Here is a 13,962-nt window from a genome sequence, read left to right as displayed (position 1 = left end):
TGTATTAAGATTGCCACCATCAACCCCACAATTCCTAACACAAAACCGATACAAGGGTGCTTTGAGGCTGTAAGTATTTTACAGGAGGGATTCGGTTGCATACCAGAAATTTAGGTTTGCGCTATTAAAGTGGATTGAAAGTGCTCTGCCACTCTAACACAACAAATACACTTTCTTAAAAAAAGACTTTTTGTGGGACAAACAACTGATTAACGGGAAGGCACAAAAACACCACTCAAGCCAACAAGGATGAACGTTCTTGTTTGTTGTATAACCTCCCCGCAAACAAAACAAAACAGAACACAACAAATGCTTAATAAAGAGCCAAGATTGTCTAACCTCTGGGTAAGCTTTGTCCAAGCCAATGAGAGTGAACCCTCAATAAACAGGTTGCACAGAGGAGCGGTAATATACCAGGCGAACAAACTCACCAGCTTACCATAACGCAAAGCAGATCAGAAAAGAAACATCTCGGGGGATTGTCCAGCAAGCTGCGCTTTCATGAAGCTCCATTTTGAACATTCTTATCTTCACAGCAATAGCAACAGGCAATGATGACGCGTTGCTGTTGCCTTCTTCTAGGTGTGCAAGTTCAAGGGCAGTATGTGGTGGCGGGAAAAGGCAGAATCTCCTTGAACGCCACCTACCCCTCTACCCTGGAAGACAACCAGATAGAATACAAGGTCTTTCTCACAGAGGAGAACCTGCCTGGCTTAGAGGAGGTTCGTGTGGATGGGCCAGTGCAGGAGGACATAGAGATACAGGTAACATGGCCAAGCCAGACTCAGAGGCTAGGAGGGCCACATTGGGCCCTGGGGCCTGAGGTTCCCCACCACTCCTTAAGCCCATTGAAATCAATTGATGTCTGGATGCTACTCAGACTCTAGTTCCTTTTCCTTCCAGGTTTATAGGAAGTACGGGAAGGAATATGGGGCCACCACCAACCCAGACATCACTTTCAGCTACTTCCGGCCGAATGAGAAGGAGGGACACGTGTGGGTCCCCCAGCTCAGCCCCTGCTCGGCAAGCTGTGGGGAAGGTGAGACATGCCGTTCTCTGATTCCATGCCCATTTTGATAGGAGATTCTGTGTCGAAGGTATTTAAGCAGAGGGAAGGTGGTCTGTCAAGGATGCTGACTCAGTGGAGGCTGGTCACCTGTCCCCACTCAAGAAACGCTATGACTTTTGTCATCCTCAGCTCTTTCCAAACAACATCGATTCTCCCTTTCCTTCCAGCCCATTGCAGCAACGGGAATCTTGATCTCCTATCTGTCTCTTATTTGTCAGGCACTCTGCAGGTCGGTTATTCCTGCTTTGACCAGGCAAAGAGTGAAATGACAGATGACCTGCATTGTCTGAAGACCCCAAGGCCCCCTGTCAGGCAAGAGCCTTGTGCTGTGGCCCCCTGCCTGCCTCGGTGAGTAAAGGCTTCTGCCGCTAGTCCTCTTTGAGGGGAAGGAAGCCCCGTTGGAACCCGTATTCATCAGCATCACCCATTGCTGCCAAGACTCAATATGCTAAAGGTAGGGCCTCAGAGGTAGAGCATCTGCTCTGCATGCAGAAAGTCCCAGGTTTAATCCCCAATGGCATCTCCAGGTTAGGTCTGGGGGAAGAAAATCTTGTTTGAAACACTAAAGAGCTGTCACCAGCCAGTGTAGAGGATGTGAGCTAGATAGATCAAAGGTCTAGGTTGGTATAAAGTAGCTTCCTACGTCCAGCTATGCTCTAATAGTAAATATGGGTTGAGTTGGAAGATAGGTCTGTAATGATGATACAATCTTAGAAGACCATCTCTGCTTGAATCCACTCATCCTAATATCCTAGTTTGGTTGGCTGAATTGGCTTGGCAAGGGTGCAACGATGGATGCACTTGGCAATACAAGGTCCCAGGAAGAGCAATCCCCCATGGAGTCTCCAGGCAGGGCAGGGAGAGACTCCTTTCTGAAAACTTGGAGAGCCCCTGCCAGCCAGTGTAGACGCTACTGAGCCAGAGGGACCAATGGTCTGACTCGGTACAAGACAGCTTCCTGTGCTCCTCATGCCACAGTGCTCACTTCCTGTGTGACTCTGGGTAGTTGTAACCAGCCCTTCCTGTTCTTTCCAAGCTGGGTAGCGGAGGACTTCGGGCCCTGCAGCGCCACCTGTGGCGGAGGTGTGATGGAGCGGCTGGTTCACTGTGCAAAAGAAGAAAGAGGGCTGGTTGTGTCTCTGCCTGATTCGGAGTGCGTGGATGCTCCCAAGCCTTCTCCCGTCGAGTCTTGCAACGATGAGACTTGTCCTGCGAGGTAATGCAGGGGTTAGGTGCACAACATGTGTGTCTCCTGCGATTCTGCACAACAGCAAGGAAGAAGTGCAGAAATCTGTAGCAGATGCAGAGTCCAATCTCCTCAAAATCCAGGTGTTTCCAGCCAGTCTTTGTCCTTTTGGCTGCAGAAATAATCTTGAAAGCAAGCAGGTGACAAACGTCCAGTGAGATTTCAGAGGGTGGGCAGGATGTTTAATCAGAGCCTGTTTCTTGATGCAAACGACCTCAGCACCCACCATGCTTGCTCAGTTTGCAGAATCCGTTGGGGGTTTTTTGTCTCAGAATCCGAGTCACCTGCTGCAGAATTTGAGTCAGTTTTAAGCACAGCCTTTAAGCAGCTCTGCCAGAAACAACAGCTGACTTCCTGGCACAGCTGCTGGTGGCTCAAGGCAAGGGGATGAATGTTGGGAGCTCTTTAAAGCTTGGAGCAAACCCAAGTATTTTTCATGTATTTTTTTTCTAGTAGGTAGAGATGCTGGCAAAGGCTTTTCCTGAGCTGAGCACAGATTACGAATCTCATAATAAAAGCCCCTGAGTTTTTCTCCAGCTTGGATCAAAAGAACTCCCTGCTTCTGCATGCCTGCTCACCTTTACCAACTCCAAAAGCCCGCCAAGCCAGCCGTCCATCCCCAAGCATTTGCCACACCTTGCCTTGCAAATGGCAGCTGTCTTCTAACTGGAAGTGATCAAGGAAATCTGGAAGTGACAAAGGCCACTCCATAACTGTTGTTTCTTCCCATCCAGATGGAAGGAATCTGAGCCAGGCAGGTGCTCTGCCATTTGTGGCTTGGGAGTTGCCCCCTTGAATCTGAGCTGTGTCCAGGTGCGCGATGGGCTGGAAAGCACCATGGAAGAAAGCCTGTGCCCGGTGGATGAGAAGCCCCCCGCCTTTGTGCCTTGCATGGTGAACGTCTGCCCTTTGGGATGGAACACAGTAAGTCAAACATAAGAGCCTACTGGACAAAGGCCTATCTGTAAATGAGACTCATGGTCAGATTTCCCCCATCTGTTCCTAAAATTTAACCCAAATACTGCTCTCTCAATGCATTAATATAAAGGGCAAAATATAATCATGTGTGCAACACTTTCAACCTGGCTTAAACTGCAGGGATAGATAGGTTTAGAGCATGGCATATTTCTGAACCTTCCTTCTAATTGCAGATGGGGGAGAAATTTGATTCACTTCTCATTTAGAGATGAATCTACCTAATTCGCAATTTCCGAAACAATACACAAGCCGGAAGAGAGCCATCCTTCAAAATTTGCCCTTCTCTGAATTTTGCAATGCAGTTGTCCAAGCCAAGTAATGGAAACAAAAATGCGTATTCTAAAATCAAGTGTGTACAAGAATGCATATATTCATGGAAATGACATGCAAAATGCATTCTGTTGGGTAAAATGTAAATATCAGGGGAAACGCACTTTGCCAAAATGTGAGTTAATGCATATGTTTATTGTGTAAGCCATAGACCAATATGCCTATTTTGGGCAAAACTGCATACAAGCCTGTATGTCTGTATGTTCTTTGGTGCTGTGGTTAAGGGTGTTCCAGGAATGGCAGATTCAGGAGGAGCTGCCACAACTTTGGTGGTGGGGCTGAATGCATGACCTTCCATGACCTTTCACCACACTAGCTCACTTCATGCAAGTAGCTCCTGACGAGGGCTAATGATTGCATTACATTTGAACGCATCCGCTGTATAACCACAGTTTCTGCCATGCCTATATTGTACACTTACTTAGCTTTTCTCTCCAATGGCTCCTGGGAAATGTAGTTCTGGAAGGAGACTCAGCCACTAATAGAAATCTCAGCACCTTTGTAACCAGAAATGGTTCCTTGTTGTTCCCTGGAGGAAACCAAGTTGACAATTAGCCCAGTACAAACAGGAGGTTAAATATGTCGTGTACATGCATCCTCGAACTGGGGATCCCTGGGAACTCAGTGTTATGAAGTTGCTGAGAAGATCCCAGGGCCAGAACTAGAGTTCCCAGGGTTCCCTAGAGAGGAATCATGACAGGTAAATTAGTGTATGAGTAGTGCAGTGTCAAATTTTCCATCCTAAATTGTTGCCCTTGCTGACTCCTCCAGCAGGAAAGTGTGCCCCATTCAGAGCACTCTGTTCCATTTTGGCCTCATCAGACTGGAAATCGCTCAGTGTACGTCTGGAGTCCTCTGGCTGGAGAATGCTCTGTCACTTGTGGAAGAGGTAAGGTGCTTTCCTGAATGTTTCTTCTCCATTAATGAGATTTTCAATAAAAGCCTGTGTACACACCACACATTTAAATTGCATGACTTCCGCCAAAGAATCATGGGAACTTTAGCTTGTTAAGGATGCTGGGAGTTGTAGTTCTGTGAGGGGTTAACTACAGTTCCTGGGATTCTGTGGGGGAAACTGTGTGCTTTAGATGTGCTTTTAATGTATGGTGTGTACATGGCTAAAGATTAAACACGGTATTATTTTTTAGAAATGAAGCATTGCTTGTGCTTTTTTGCATCCTGTCTTCATTTCCTCCCCCACCCCAAAAAAATTAAAACCACATTTACAAAATTGCTGTAGAAAATTTGAGGGGCAGGTGCTGGTGGTATCTTGGGAACTAGCCAATAGACACCGTCCACAGTTGGCTTTGCACAGTTGTAGCCTGATGGAATGGCTGCTGCCAGCTGACAATTGAGGTAGAGCCAAAGGCAGAGCCGACAGAATAGCCCTGCTTCCCTTCTCTCCCTGTACTTGGCAGCCTGATGGAATGGCAACTGCTAGATGACATTTGAGAGAGAGCCAAAAGCAGTTGGTCTCTCCACAGAACTTTTCTCCCTTTGGCTCTGCAGCCAGATGGAATAGATCAGCCTTTCCCAACCAGTGTGCCTCCAGATGTTGTTGGACCACAATTCCCATCTTTCCTGACCATTGGCAATGCTGGCTGAGGCTGATGGGAGTTGTGGTCCAACAACATCTGGAGGCATACTGGTTGGGAAAAGCTGGAATAGATGCTGCCAGGGTGAGAGTTGAAGGAGGGAAGGTCCAATGTCACTACAAGTTTGAAGAAACAGGTGATCTGAGAGGAGCTTCACGGGAAGCAAAGGAGTTTTAGATAGCTGACAAAATCCATGCTAGCCACTTCTTTTTCCAGGCCTGATGTCGCTGAGCTATGTTTGTCTGGTCTTTGACACCAAAGAAGAAGCAGAGGAGAAACATTGTAACCAGGCACTGAAGCCGGCGAGCCAGCTGGAAACGTGCAGTCCTGCACCGTGTCCACCACGGTAAAAACGCATGGTGCAAGCATGAATTTATCTTGCAAATCCTGTCTGCTTGCCCTTGAATCCATTTGGCAGCTCCTTCTGGCACATTATTAGCCTAAAAGAAAGAAAAGAATTCACTTTCTCTTGAGTTGGCAAGAAACACCTTGCTTGGTCACCTTGAAATTATTTCTACTTGCCACAGGTGACCAGGTCAGTGGTTAATCACAAGCCCGAGTAAGTAGGTGGAACAGCTTTGCCTGATTCCCACTGTCTTCTTGTGGCGCATGATTACTCTGAAATAAAATAATCCACTCTCTCTGGATTTACAAGAGGTCCCTTGCTGGGTCACCTGGAGATTATTCCTATTCACCACCGGTGACCAGGTCAGTGATTAATTGCAAGCCTGAGGAAGTAGTTGGAACAGCCATAACTCATTCTGGCTGTTTTCTTGTGGCACATTATTGTCCTGAAAGAAGGAAAAAGAAGGAATCTACTCTCTCTGAGTTTATCAGAAAGTCCTTGTCTGGTCACTTAGAAATTATTCCTACTCACCCCCAGTGACCAGGTCAGTGACTATTTGCCAACTCAAGGAAGTAGCTGGAACCAGCCATGCTTTATTCTGGTTGTCTTCTTGTGGCACATAATTACTATGAAGAAAAAATAATAATCCACTCTCTCTGAGTTTACAACAGACTCCATGCCTGGTCACCTGGAGATTAATCCTACTTACCACCAGTGACCAGATAGTGACTTAATAGGAAGTAGATGGGCATGCCTGATTTGAGTCTGTCCTCTCTGTTCCTTCTCTTGCTTTCTCTACAGCTGGGAAGTGAAGGAACTCACTCCGTGTCCCGTGACCTGCGGGGGAGGAAAAATACCTCTCTCTGTCCGCTGCGTCAGGCAATACGGGACTGTAACTCGGACTCTTCCTCACTCAAAATGTAGCAGGATGCACAGGCCATCCAGTAGCAAAGACTGTGCCACTGATCCATGTCCAGCAAGGTAAATCCCAATAGTTTTGTGGGATGTAAGCGGTATGGCTAAGGTTGGATCCACATGGCTGTACCTCCTAGCTAGTGGCTTTGCCATGGGCAAAGCACCTCTTCTCTTCCTGGTGCCATTGTGAGCAGATCAGAGCATCCGTTACTGTTTCCAGAGCGCTCTGATCCAAGACTTTGCTCGGCGGGCAGAGCATCTGCTTTGCATGCAGAAGGTCCCAGGTTCAATCCCCGGCATCTTCAGGTAGGGAATCTCCCATCTGAAATGCCGGAGGGCTGCTGCCATTCAGTGTTCTACGGTCTGACTCGGTATAAAGCATCTGTGGGCAGAAATAAGGGTGGGGTGCATATACTGGCTCCTGGGTGCTTTCAACAACTGGGTTCTCTTATTTCTTTCCATCACCACCCCTCCCAAGGTGGTTCTACAAAAAGGGCACATGTAGTACCAGCTGCGGTGGAGGTGTGATGCGCAAGGTCCTGTACTGTGCGCGGGGGATGGAGGAGAAGGAGGAGGAAGAAATCCTGCCAGATGCTGTCTGTGAGAGTTTGCCTCGCCCCGACGAACAGGAAGCGTGCAACCTGGAACCTTGTCCCCCAAGGTCATTCATTAACTGTGCATGCATTAAATGGGAGTCACTAATATGGTTTTATTTAATTACAGTACGTTTTATCCAGCTCAGAGACCACTTGTCTGCTATATATTTTGAGAAGTTCGCTATATGTTAGTACACATATTAAAGTTACCGTAACCAAATTTTGCATGATGGTTCCTGGGATCAGGGAGCAGGGTCTCGTCTATGTTAGGATACTTGTGCGTCCCATCTCGAATCAAGATGGCGGACAGAACCTTTCACATCTGCACAGACTGAAGCGCTGATTTTAAAGCTGCATTGATTTCTGTGGTGTCTTAAACTTTCCAAGCAATGCCAGGTACGAGAAAATAAAATAATAAAAAATAATGAATACCCAGGCTACAAAATACTAAAAATAATAAGAACTTATCTTGATCGCATTCTCTTTGGCTGCATGATTTTAATTCTATTTCTTATCTGGATGTTTTATAATACATTTTGATGTTCCAATTGGACTGCTCTGGGATTATGAAGAAAAGTAATGATGGCGGAAGAAATTGGATTCAAATCTGAAGCCAAATCTATCCAATCCACACTTTCCGAAACGGCATGAGAACCAAAACAACCATCCTTCAAAATTCGCACTTAATTTGAATTTTGCGGTGCAGTTCACCAACCAATGTTTACAACAATGCATATATTAGGGGGAAACATGCATAAAAAATAATATATTTGTGAGAATGACATGCAAAAATGCATTACGTTAAAAGAAATGGCTTGCAAAAATATGTATGTTAGTCAAAACAGCAGGAAAAAAACGTGGAGAAAATCACATGAAAATGCTGAAGACGTTTATTGAAAACAATTCACAAATTTAAATGAAGAAGCTTCATTGAAAAAAAATGCACAGATTACAGCGGAAATGTAGAGAAATTAATTTAGGACTGGAAAAAATGACAAACAGAGAGAACCAAAACTGATTGATCCTTTCATCTCTAAAGAGCAGTATATAAACTAAATTAATAATAATAAACGGATATGCTCAAACGCTCTGTACAAAGTGGAAATGAGAACAGATCTCTGTTTACATCTGGGGACGGTCTGGGGGGCAGTTGTGTGTTTACTTCTTACTGACCAGCTCTCCCCTTTCCCTCTGAGAAGGTGGAAAGTGACCAGAACCAGTCCGTGCTCCTCTTCCTGCGGCCTTGGGGTGGCCACCCAGATGGTCTCTTGCATGCAGCTTTCTGGGGGCCAAGAGATTGAACTGGCAAAGAGTCGGTGTTCAGAAGCAGAGAAGCCCCCCTTCAGCGTGCCCTGTGTGATCCGGGTCTGCCCTTATGAGTGGAGATTCACCACATGGGGACAGGTAACCGTTGAGGTCAGGGTGCGAGACCTCAAGCCTGGGGGACAAATATGGCCATCCAGGCCTCTCTAGCTGGCACTCAGGACTCTCCCCAGACCACAGCCCTCATCCGTCCTGCTTTGCACCCTCCTCGAGTGTTTTTGCCTGGCTGGTCCTTGAAGTCCAGCAATGTGTCTTGCTTGTCTGGGTGGAGGATAGAGAGGAGTGGGAGAGTGTCTGTAGAAGCTAGCCTACTGTACATGGGAAATTTACATTCTCTCGTGGATGACAGAGGTCTCCAAGTGGGTAGTGTGGCTCCCCCTACAGCTCGGAGACAGGAAACACTTCAGCAAACACTTTTGCCCCTACCCTCTCGCTGAGGCTCAGTTCGTTTCCCGTCTCAGCTCGGAGTAAATCCTATTTGGTGATATCTCTCATCTCTCTCTCGTCACTGCGTTTTTTTCCATTTTTCCACTTTCTCTGTCTCTCCTCCCCTCGTACTTACCTCTGTTTGTCTTTCCTCAAAAAAGGACAAGAGGTCTCCAAGGCCCACCCTTAGAGTATGCCTGTGTTTCTGCAAATTACGGTGGCTAGGACCGAGTCAATGAGCGCTGTGATTCTTTCTTACTATAGCTTTATTTGTTGATGGTCAGTTGACCTTGTTCCTAACACATTTGTGGTATGGTTCACTGTTTTTTATTCATGTAGTGTGTGTGTTAGCCTTCACTTCCTGTTGAGGCTGCTCTCCATGGCTTTTCCAAGAAATGGGCTGAGCCTCACCAAGAGGGGAGGGGCAAAAGGATTTGCTGAAGTGTTTCCTGTCTCTGAGCTGTAGGGGGAGCTACACTACCCGCTTGGAGACCTCTTGTCATCCATGAAGAAATACCGTTTGCGGTAAGAACAACTGTTCCTTCTGTGCTCTGCCCACTTTTGCATCTGGCCCCGCCCACCACTGGCATGTGGCCCTCAGAAGGTTGCCCAGAAGGGAATGTGGCCCTCGGGCTGGAAAAAAGGTTCCCTACCTGCGGTTTAGGCTTAAACAGCATTGAGAGACAAGTCAGAACTGGGACAAAATTTCAAACAAATCAGATCTTAATTGGAACCCTGACCTCAGACCTGGAATGCTGGGTAGCTTGTTTGACCAGTTTTTCTTCAGTGAAATGGGTATTTTGTGCTGCCCACCCTAGTTTTCTTAGATGTTGACATGTAATCCCTCTGGCCAAAAAATATTTTTTGGATTAGAATCTGGGACTAGGGCTAGGGAGAGCTGACTTCAAATCCCTGCACAGCCACGAAGCTCAGTGGGCATCAGTGGGTATGCTGTTCTTTCTCAGCCTAACCTACCTCACAGGATTGTTGTGAGCTAGGGAAAGCTGCCTATGCTGCCTTGAGCTCTCTAGAGAAGAGGCAGGTTAGAAATGAATAAATCAATGGTGGGTTCTTGTCCTTATGACAGGGCTGCTTTCTCACCCAAGAATGCTTTGAATAATGGGTTTACTGCACATTTAAAAACAGCTCCTGGATTTCTTCTTCCAGTGTTCTGTGTCTTGTGGAAATGGCATTCAGACACGGCAGGATTTCTGCATCAATCCCGAAACTAGAGCACGGGTGAATCCCATCTTGTGCATGCACTCTCCTAAGCCCGTAATGCTGAGAAGTTGCTCCGTCGCCCCCTGCCTTGAACAGGCTGCGGCAGACACGGTCTCCAGGTCAGATCTTAAGACTTTGCCCCTGGCTGCAGACTGGGTGACAGCTACGCTGACCGTTGTCCCCAAAGGACCACAGTATAAGGCCTTGGCTCTTCCACAGCCTGATGAACCAGCTCCTTCTGTGAAACAATTTGAGAAGATACCATGGGGTGCTCAGAAGTACAGTTACGTGATTTGTATTTATGTGTAGGTGTTACAAGAGGAGTCACCAATCATTTTGGTTCAGAGGGGGCACATTTGGAATTGTGAGAAAGTGCCACTGGTGCCAGTCACAAAATGGCTGCCGTGGGGGTGTGGCATAATGGCTTCAGTGCAGTGTAGGTTCAGCAGCTTTGACAGCTCCTTGAAGGTTCAGACTAAAACCCGGAGCGGATTCACTGCCCCACTGGCATCGGAGCCACCAGTCTCCACTGAGTGTAGGAGAAGCAGAAGCTCTGCCATTGACTTATGGCCTCTTCCCACGCAGGTGTCTGTGGGCAGCTGTTCCTCAATTCCACGGGGTTGATCAACATGACCGGCGTGCAAGCCAGCGACTGCACCGTTGCCATTGGCCGCCCCTTAGGGGAGGTCATCACAGTCCAAGTGCTGGAGAGCTTCCTCAATTGCAGTGCAGGTGAGTGTTTGGTGAATAGCACCAGAGAACCCGAGCTTGAAAGCTGGCAGTTCGAATCTCACCTTGTCCATGAAACTCACCAGGAGATGTCAGGATGAAAAAGTTTCTCCACTCTTAGTGGCCTAAATCGAGATAAGAGATGTCTAATACCCATTCAGGTCACTCTCAGCTGCGGGTGGGAGAAACATTGGATTCAGTTTCACATTCAGAGGAGAACCTACCTAAATTACCCTTTCCGAAACAATATGTGAACCGAAACACAGCCATCTTTTGAAATTCATGCTTCTCTGAATTTTATGCAGTGCAGTTCTCTGGTCAAGTAATATGTACAAAAATGCATCTGGTATAGTGAAATGCACTTAACGATGTCTGTATTATAGAAAATAACATGCAAAAATGCATGATATTTGGGCAGGGGTGACCCTTCAGATGTTGGTGAACTACAACTCCCATCAGCCCCTGCAGCAAGGGCCAAAGGTTCCTCATGCCTGCATTATAAAATGCACAGAGGCGATTACTCCGACATGTACCCCCTCCCCATGTCTTCTGCTCCAGGTGAGGTGGTGCTGATTTCTACACGCATGATGTGGCGGACAGGCTGCAAAAAGCTGGCGCATTTGACCGTAAACACCAGGATCAACACGCTGATGGTGAGACAGCGCCTCCTGGTGCCCAGGAATGGAGTTGTCTTTCAGTACAGCAGCAAAGAGGCAGCTAAGAAATATCATCAAGGTGAGTTGCTTGCCACGAAATTCACATGGCTGCTTTGGAAGTAAAAATTAAGCTTTAAGGATAAGGGTTTGGGCCAGACTACATGAAGGCAGTGGTCAGATCTTCGGATGTCTTTTCCTGAAATTAAAAATAGGTGGGAACATGCCTGGACCTGATGGGTCCAGTCTTACAGGGCAGAGAAAGCCTGGGCAAAAAGATCTGCCTTTTCAAGATGCCTGAAGCCACTAATGGCTGCTGCTTCATGTATGGCAGAGGGAAGGGCAATCCATAATACAGGGGCAATACCGGAAAACGCCCGTTTGCAGGTCACTATCCTGTGACATTCTTTAGGCTGCGTACCAGATGATCTAAGTTGATCTTACAGATCTGCACAGGGGCAGGTGGTCTTGGAGTGCTGGAGATAACATAAATGAGTCAGCTGATGTGGCCATGTAACAAACATCAAGCCTGGAAGGCCAGCTGAAAAAAAACAAAAGTCTTCAGGGCCTTCTAAAAAACCAGCAAGCATAGAGATTTGGGACAGGTCCAATGAGTGATCCAGCGGTAACATCAAAGAAAGGGGGAACAGGGCCGGCCCACCCATTAGGCAGAATTTGCATGAGACTATTCCCTTAGGTGGCAGAGGCCAGAGGGTGGCGAAGTAGCGTGTGTCCCCCCCGCCCCCTGCTCGCTAGCCACCTGTGTTTTCTTGCTGGTAATGTGGCAGCAGGCCACTTGCGTCTCCTCTCTGCCTCACTCCAAAGAAGGGAAGGGAGAGGGTCCTTCCGCAAAAGCGAGGCATTCTGGGAGGGGGTAGGCCCAGGAAAACGCCTGCACTGCTGCCACTTTTCCAGGGCCGCTGGATGTTCTCCTTTGAAATTATTTTTAAAGACTTTGAAAGCACGAGGAAAGCTCCACAGCCAAAACTGGACACTTTATCTTCTGCTTCATTTTCCCCTAACCTCAGATTGCGATGTGCAGTTGTTCGGCCCCCACGGGAAAATAATGAGCCCTGTGCCTTTGGCAGACTGGGGAACGCAAGTGGCTTGCAGGACGTTCATTGATGTGGCCCCACAACATCACATCGCCATCCACGCTGTGTACGTGGATCTGACGGCTGATGGCAACCAAACACACTCCGGTTACATCTCGGTGAGAGCGCTGCACAGAGTGAGGGACTAGGTCTCTGGCCCAAGGGGAAGTAAAGCAAAGCATTTGTCTGGTGCAGGGATGAGGAACCATTTTCAGCCCAAGGGCCACATTCCTTCCTAGGCAACCTTCCAGGGGCCATGTGCCAGTGATATGCAGAGTCAGAGGCAAAAGCAGACGGAGCAATCTTTGAAAAGTAGGCTAGTTTCTAACAAGCCCCCTGAGATTTTTGTGGGTCTTCAGCTCATTCTCTCTCCCCCAATGCTGCTTCCACACTGAACGTTTACTGTGGGATTGTGGGATCCAGATTGGTGGCTTTTGTTTTGTTTTATGGGTGTAATCTGCAACATGACATTGCTACAGTTATAATGCATTAGTGGGTGGCTTTATTCTGGACCATCCGAACACCATGGTGCTTGATTAGTTGTTCTACGATGCCTCCTCAATGTTACCACATTATTGCCAGCTGGAGGCCTGACGCCCTGATAGGAAGCAAATCAGTATGTCTGCCCTGAAACTTTTGCAGGCGCAAACAGTACGGAAACCAGGATGGCGTATCGCTGCCCCGAAACCATCACGAGCGCAAATCGTCAGGAGCGCCCCATAAAAAGGACATCTAGAGGGGCCATTGGTTCAGCCAGGTAGGTAATGTAACTGACTTGACCTTCTGTTCTACAGATCCGAGACGTTGATGCCATGAAGACTGCAGTCTTCCGTGGGAACCAGCCGTTCTACTGGGAATCAATTGGGAGCCGGGCCGAAATTGAATTCAGCAAAGACTTTGCCAGTGTCAGTTTCCAAGCGGAATACTGGGTCACCACGCCAAAATAAACACAGCTGCAAGTTGTTTGCGGAGCAACTGGTTCCAGTGGAGGGCCCAAGCGCTGCTGTATGTCCAAGGGTTATATAGCTAGGGGGATAGAGTAGGTGTCGCTTGTCACACAGCGTGGAGGAGAAGTAACATCTATTGCAGTCCCATCTTCTAAAAATCTTTAAAGTTGCAGGAGTGCTGGTTTCTTTTGCATCTGTTCAAAGGGCTGAAGAAGGGAGAAAGAGTTCCTAGTGCCCAAACTCAACCTGCCTCTGCCACTGGCTCAAATTGTGACCTCTGCCAAGTCACTCAATGCCCCTTTCCATTGCTGTTTTTTGTAGCGCCAAAGTCAGCACCTCAACTCAGTATGCACATAATTGTTGGAGATTGGCCAATAAAAGTGTTACGTGGGTGTGAACCTAGCTTATTAGTCTGAAGTTAAAAATTCCCAGCACCTTGCACAGTTCCTGGGTTTCTTTTTTGCGGGGTGGGTGGGGGTGCTTTAAATGTATGG

At 47.5% G+C, this 13,962-nt stretch overlaps 1 protein-coding gene across 4 annotated transcripts in view; it reads left to right on the top strand.

The window, feature by feature from the left end:
- The window catches only part of ADAMTS13 (ADAM metallopeptidase with thrombospondin type 1 motif 13), a 31,565-nt gene extending 17,605 nt beyond the window's left edge, over positions 1-13,960 (top strand). For 2 of the 4 annotated variants that reach the window (XM_061604449.1, XM_061604450.1), the window contains 15 exons: positions 583-764; positions 904-1,039; positions 1,288-1,417; positions 2,106-2,285; positions 3,050-3,239; positions 4,395-4,512; positions 5,435-5,564; positions 6,366-6,545; positions 6,958-7,140; positions 8,275-8,479; positions 9,992-10,328; positions 10,631-10,777; positions 11,333-11,509; positions 12,456-12,640; positions 13,316-13,960. In XM_061604449.1, coding sequence (XP_061460433.1) covers positions 583-764; positions 904-1,039; positions 1,288-1,417; positions 2,106-2,285; positions 3,050-3,239; positions 4,395-4,512; positions 5,435-5,564; positions 6,366-6,545; positions 6,958-7,140; positions 8,275-8,479; positions 9,992-10,328; positions 10,631-10,777; positions 11,333-11,509; positions 12,456-12,640; positions 13,316-13,468 — 2,633 coding nt within the window. In that variant the 3' untranslated portion in view covers positions 13,469-13,960. The remainder of the gene's footprint in view (positions 1-582; positions 765-903; positions 1,040-1,287; positions 1,418-2,105; positions 2,286-3,049; positions 3,240-4,394; positions 4,513-5,434; positions 5,565-6,365; positions 6,546-6,957; positions 7,141-8,274; positions 8,480-9,991; positions 10,329-10,630; positions 10,778-11,332; positions 11,510-12,455; positions 12,641-13,315) is intronic. The other 2 variants (XM_061604453.1, XM_061604452.1) reach the window with 2 other exon arrangements.
- Positions 13,961-13,962: the final 2 nt, after the last annotated feature.

The sequence above is a fragment of the Rhineura floridana genome, chromosome 20, assembly GCF_030035675.1.
Source record: "Rhineura floridana isolate rRhiFlo1 chromosome 20, rRhiFlo1.hap2, whole genome shotgun sequence".
Taxonomy (NCBI): domain Eukaryota; kingdom Metazoa; phylum Chordata; class Lepidosauria; order Squamata; family Rhineuridae; genus Rhineura; species Rhineura floridana.
The sequence above is the reverse complement of the archived record's forward strand: the minus strand, read 5'-3'. Positions and strand labels throughout refer to the sequence as shown.